Source organism: Morus notabilis, unplaced genomic scaffold (assembly GCF_000414095.1).
Source record: "Morus notabilis unplaced genomic scaffold, ASM41409v2 Scaffold158, whole genome shotgun sequence".
In the NCBI taxonomy this organism is placed as follows: Eukaryota; Viridiplantae; Streptophyta; class Magnoliopsida; order Rosales; family Moraceae; genus Morus; species Morus notabilis.
The window spans coordinates 190,324-196,994 of record NW_010364156.1 but is presented as its reverse complement, the minus strand read 5'-3'; the positions used below and the strand labels follow the sequence as shown (position 1 = coordinate 196,994).

At 36.9% G+C, this 6,671-nt stretch overlaps 1 protein-coding gene across 1 annotated transcript; it reads left to right on the top strand.

Annotated features, from left to right (window-relative positions):
- Window positions 1-2,228: 2,228 nt before the first annotated feature.
- LOC21390445 (G-type lectin S-receptor-like serine/threonine-protein kinase At1g67520) lies at window positions 2,229-3,715 on the top strand (the record flags this gene model as incomplete). Its single annotated transcript, XM_024170624.1, is given in 6 exon segments — window positions 2,229-2,354; window positions 2,433-2,643; window positions 2,746-2,995; window positions 3,067-3,105; window positions 3,107-3,209; window positions 3,314-3,715. Coding segments are annotated over 6 exon segments (1,038 nt in total), but the record flags the coding sequence as incomplete, so codon positions are not given.
- Window positions 3,716-6,671: the final 2,956 nt, after the last annotated feature.

Sequence of the window (6,671 nt, the reverse complement as noted above, 5' to 3'; positions counted from 1 at the left end):
TATATATATATATGTAAAAGAAAGGAAACGTCGTTTCCTCAAAAAAAAAAAAAAAAAAAAAGCAAGAAGTGGGAGGAAAGGTGCTTTCCTCACCATGAGAAAAAAGGAAATGTGCGGCTGCACATTAACTAAGAAGAAAAGAAATTAGTCCGGTAGTTTTTGCCGCACGGAGAGAAACAAAAGGTTTTTTTTTTTTAAAAAGGAAAAAGAAAAAATGAGAGAATAAAAGAAAAATCAAAGAAAATTTTTTAAGAGCCATCACATACTTTTGAGAAAGTGAGTGATAACTATAGGTGACTTTCTTATTTATCAATCTCATGTGTTAAGAAATCCATTAGAATGCTCACACGTTCGAGTTCACGTTAATTCAGAGATACGTTGAGAAAGAATTGTGATGTTCTTAGAATTTAAGAGCTTAAGACGGTGTTAGAGGAGTTCAAGATTTACGTCTTAATCGAGCGACGGTAAAATTCTCATTCTTCTTTTTAATATCTTTGTAGTTAAATTAACATAAAATAATGATCACATTAAATTTTAATTTATGTGATTCGATCGATACCACGTTTCCGCACAATTTTTTTTTGAAAATCCGGTTTGAGAAACCAACATTCGTAAAATTTTGACTTTGATTCAATCTACCAACGAAAGCAAAATACTTAATTACACAGTTAGACAAACACAAAAAACATCTTCAAGATCGGAAGTCTCTTACCACGCACCAGCAATGGCTGTAGAAAGCCGTGCAATTTTGTTAATCTTGGTTTTGTCATGTTTCTGGGCAATCCTTTCTCACGCACAGATGAACAACACCATCAAACCAGGCCAAGTTCTACCCTACTCGGCTAAAAAGGCTTGTTTCCGCTGATGGCAGATTTCAGTTAGTCTTCTTCAACATCAATTATTGGAGGGCAAAAGGGTATTTAGGAATACGCTAAACTTATGCAGATTATGACCACACTGTCTGGGTTGCTAAGCCAGGAGAGCCTATATCTGGAGTCAATATCACTCTCACACTAGACTCCAATGGATTACTGAAGATTACGCGCGGTGAAGGCGATCCAATCCCATTGAACTCTAACCAAACAGCTCCGAACTCTGTAGCTACTCCTGAGAATTCTGGAAATTTGGCAGTGTAGGAATTGAACTCAAATGGAAGTGTGAAGCGGGTCTTGTGGGAAAGCTTTGATTATCCCACAGGTACGTTATTTCCCGGTATGAAACTAGGCAAGAGCCTGAGAACAGGTAAAAGATGGGTTCTTACTTCTTGGTGCCCTGGGGCTCTTACACTCGAATATAATGACAGCAGCGCAGCAAACCATTCTGGAGGAGTATCGGTCATTAGACGCCGAGGGGAATTGTATTGGACAAGCTTATCGGTCGGGGACATATTCGGTAAGGACACATTAGTTATGTTTCTAATGAGACAGATAGCTTCTTCAGTTATTCCGGCCATTATTTGAGTCTGCAGTTGACCCCGGACGGCATGATTAGTTATGGTAATTTGAGTTCTAGTACAACCGAGATAAGTCAATGCAATGGGGATTATGTGGTAAGCGGGTGTGCTGAGCAACAACTGCCTGTGTGTAGGAGCAGAAGCGATAAGATTGAGCTGCTCCAGGGCAGGTTTCTAGAAGATAAGTCGAATTCAACTTGGTATGTGGATGGCAATTCAAGCATTAATCTTAGTGATTGTTGGGACCGGTGCTGGAAAAATTGCTCTTGTGTTGGTTTCGAGACATTCAACCTGGATGAAACGGGATGTCGTTTCTCGACTAGGGGGGCCAAATAAAGAACAAAGTTATGATGGAAGTGGAACCGTACTTCGCGTTGTAAACTCAAGCTTCCCAATTATTAGTAATCCAAAACCAGAATCAAATAGTGGTAAGATACTCTCTAGCTTCCTGTCTCTTAATGATTCGCATAAGGCTTGCTGTCTCTAGTTTCCTTAATAGGTTTGGGTAAGAAATGGTGGATATGGGCCATCGTTTCTACTGTGGCTGTTGTAGTTGTACTTTTCTCTGGTTTTTTATGTTATTTAAGGAGAAAGAGATTACAAGGTGAGCTTTTATGTCCTGTAGATATCTTTAAGTGTTAATAAATAAATAAAAATAAAAATAAAGCAGCATTGGTGTCTAACAATGCAATATTTTTTTGGAACAGAGAAAAAGGAGGAATCAATACTGAAAGAGCTGACAAATTCAGAAGGATTTAATAATACAGAAGAAATCATTGGCTTTGATGGAAAGAAAGGTAAGGATTTGAAGCTTTTCAGTTTTGCTTCCATTTTGGCTGCCACAGAAAACTTCTCCCCTGAAAATAAACTTGGCCAGGGTGGTTTTGGTCCAGTATTTAAGGTAGGTTTTAGAGCCTGATCCGCTGTTCTGCTCTAAGAGTACATTAATTTAGATAATAAATTATACAATATGAACTAGGGAAAATTGCTTGAGGGGCAAGAAATAGCAGTCAAACGGCTTTCAAGGAGTTCCCTACAAGGACTTGTGGAGTTCAAGAATGAGCTGATACTAATAGCCAAGCTCCAACATTTGCATCTTGTTAGACTCTTGGATTGTTGTGTCAGAGGTGATGAGAAGATGTTGATCAACGAGTACATGCCCAACAAGAGCTTAGACTTCTTTCTCTTTGGTACGCATATGCAGTTCTTTGGCAGTTTCATTTCCTGCACATCCATCTCTCTTTGACTTTAAGCAAATAAGATACAAATTATTCACACACAGCATATTACAGATCCAACAAGAAGAGAGTTGTTGGATTGGAAAAAACACTACAACGTCATTGAAGGCATTGCACAAGGGCTTCTCTATTTGCATAGATATTCTAGGCTGAGAATCATTCACAAAGATCTCAAGGCAAGTAATATCCTGCTTGATAAAGATATGAATCCCAAAATTTCAGACTTTGGTATGGCTAGAATCTTCTGGCGAAATGAATCGGATGCAAATACAGACAGGATTGTTGGAACATAGAAAGTAAACTTGTTGGTGTTCCTGCACTTTATTTAGATGCAAGTTTTTGTTAGTACTTACTTTTTTTGATGGCTTGTTAAAGTGGTTACATGTCACTGGAGTATGCCATGGAGGGAAATTTCTTCGGATATCTACAGCTTTGGAGTATTGTTGCTTGAGATTGTCAGCGGCCGGAGGAACACTGGCTTTTACAGTCCAGAATGCTCCCTAAACTTGGTGGGATATGTAAGTCATACTTATGATCAATCCTCTAAATATTATATAAATGTCTCTGCATTAATATTAAGCTTAAGTTGGTCATTACTTTGTCCGAATTGGTCAATTTTCAGGCTTGGGAACTATGGAAAGAAGGTAGCGTTACAGAGCTGATAGATTCAACATTATTAGCCGATTATTCTGCTAGACCACAAATTGTGAGATGCATTCGTGTGGGTCTGCTGTGTCTCCAAGACTGCGCAGCAGATAGGCCAACAATGGCAGATGTGCTTCAAATGATTTTCAACCAAAGTGTGCCTCTACCTGTTCCAAAGCGAGTGTCGGTTCCCTTTCAGCTTCAAATGCATGACTCGAATTCTTATGGAACAAACCAGGAAAGTTCTTCAGTACCTACGTCTATTACAGTATTCGAACCAGGGTAAAAGTTTGATCAGCAGCCAAAGGAATTAAGCGGCATGGGAAGAATTAGTTCCCCGTTTGAAAGTGTGCTTATATGTTATACATTTATATAGCCCAGCCTGAGGTACAAAGCTTACAAGATAAGATCCTTATCGACAAGATAATAATTACTTTTTGATATTTGTTTCAAGAGGACGGCCTACTTTATATAGGATAAGATTCTTATCCGATAATACTATTCTACTTTTGACTTATCTTACAAAAAGATGAAATTACTTTTGACAATTTTACAACGAGATATACATTACTATTTTACTTTTGACTTATCTTACAAATAGACAAACTATCTTTGTTTCTAATTTTGTTGATCTAATTATCAGTTTTTTATTGTTACTTATTTTTTTTGGTGGAAAGATACTTTTAAAATTAGGAGTATAAAACCCATCTTACTGTTTCTCTGTCATGTTCTATTCATTTCATTCCTCTCCAAGTTGGTTTTAACAATTAGGCTTTCTTATTCACAATCTGTTTGTTCATTAGATTTTTCCTCTCTATCTCTTTTCTTTTTCCCCGCTCAAAAGGAAAATTCCTTAGAATTCAGTAAATAGCCATATCTTAATCGATAAACAATAATAACTCCAATAACAACACAATAAACAACAATAACACTTGAAACCACAAAGGCTTAAAGATAACATGACTAGAAAACGACAGCAAAAATAAAACGAAACTAACATGAAAACGACGTTAGCGCCAAAAAGGACAATATATATGGAACGTATCAAAAACGACAATGATAAAATAAACGACAATAACATAAAAAAAGACATTAAATGGAAAAGGCAACAATAACTCGGAAAGTTGTTACAACCTGGGAAACAGAGATAACAGAATAAGTTAATGACAACAGACAGTAAAGGACATCAAGAAAACAGAACAAAAAGCTAAAATAAACGACATCACACAACACAATATTCTCAATAAACGACATAAACTTCAAAAAAAAAAAAAAGGTATCTATAAACGGTATTAACACTACAAAGAACAATAGCAGCAGCAACAACATTTTGATAGAAACAAGACACGAACTAAATAAACCACAATTTTAAAAGAACGACATTTACTGGGAAAACAGCAGAAAACGAAAATTAATTTGGAAAATGACATAAGAACAACAAAAGATAAACTGGAAACGACATCACATAAGAGGACAAAAACATCAAAAAAACGAATTTCGGCGTAACAACCCCAAACTGCCATTACTGAGAAAACGACAAAAACATCATGTAACGACATCAACTGAAAAAACAGAAAGGACAACTTATAAAGGTAGGTCAGATCATGAACCCGATCAGCTCGTTTTTGTTAATGGTCTTCTCCCTCTAGTGATTTTTTGTCTCTTCTCTCTACAGCTGTTATGAAAATACTTTACTTAGCTTGAAGGATTAAGACAAAGATCGTTATGCTCCTGATTTAGTCACGTTTGTGTGTAGAAGGGCTCTAGTAACTGAAACAACTTTGACAAATTTTTTATAGCTTCAGTTGATTGAAGATTTCAATTAGGCATTGCTTCAACCTTAGGCATCCACCAAATGGGTTTTTGGGAATATTTGTACCCCAAGGAACCAAGAATTTTAATGAAATAATACTATGTAAGATAACAAGCCGACTTTTGACATATAAATTCAACTTTGATTTGTTAAAAATGCCCTCACGATGCACTTACTTTCTCAACTAGCATTATCTAATTAATTAACTCTCAAATAAACAATGGATACTCTCTGTATTCCGCGTGGTGTCCATGTGCTTATTCTGCTAAAAATTTTGACTCTTCCAGCTGAAATAAAATACTTGTTACAGAGATGAACTCTTGAACATATATAGAAACAGCTTAAGATCGGAATGCTATACCAGCAATAATGGCTGATAAAGTTGAAGCAGTACTAAGCCGTGCGGTTTTGTCAATCCTTATTTTGACGTATTTTTGCTCTAGCCTTTCTCACGCACAGAAGAACAACACCATCAAACCAGGCCAAGTCCTGTTCTCGTCCGAAAAATTGCTCGTTTCTGCTAATGGCAGATTTCAGTTTGGCTTCTTCAACGTCAGCGTTCCGCCGTGTTTAGGTATAAGATACACCGATAAATTTTACACCGATGTAGTATTGGTTGCTAAGCCAGATCAAACACCTATATATGTGTTAGTGTATTTTGTAATTTTAGGTTGGCATATTTTTGACAAACTGGTTGTAATGCATTCTAAAATAGACATCTGCTCATTTTACTTGGTTAACCTACGCTGGAGCATTATGGCCGGTTCATCTAAGGAAAGAATCATGGAAATTATAGTCTCCTTACTGTCATTGGGGCTGGCGGCTTTATTGGTGATTAATGGATGAGATATTACCTTTATTGGGTGTAGTTATCGTTGACAAAAGATGCATGGTGCAATGCATGTGTATAAGGTGTTGTACAAGAAGTAATTGGGTGAGATGGCTTGACAGCTAGTAAAAAGGATTTGGTCTGTAATTCAAAGGTGGTGATTAAGAGAATCGGGGAACTAATTCTTTCAAAGAGTCCAACATATATTTTTATATATACCACCTAAAGAGAAAAGGTAAGCTGCGGCAATTCAAGAGAGAATAGACAAAAAATATTTAAGAGGGATTTTAATTGAAAATATTCAGAGAAAAATCTATGAGATAGTGAGCATTTGAGTGTTGATTGAAGATCGCTCTTCGGGAGAAGGATTATAAGCTTTTGGGAGAAACGCACTGCCAGTCGAAGGGATTTCACCGTGCAGTTAAAGACGAGTGGTGCTCGCTGGATAAGGCCATTAAGGAGATTCGACACGACGGCGACAACGTCAAAGAGGGAGTCTTTGAGTGTATAAGTCCGGTTGGTGTTTTGAAACCTTTTGGAACTTAGTGAATTGTTCAATGTCTGGGCGTGGCCCCGCAGAGTAGGTGTGCGCACCGAACTGCGATATCATTTTATGGTGTCTTTTATGTTTTTGCATTATTTTCCTGCATTGATGTTTTGCTGGTTTAATTTCATATTTGTTGTTAAAAAAGT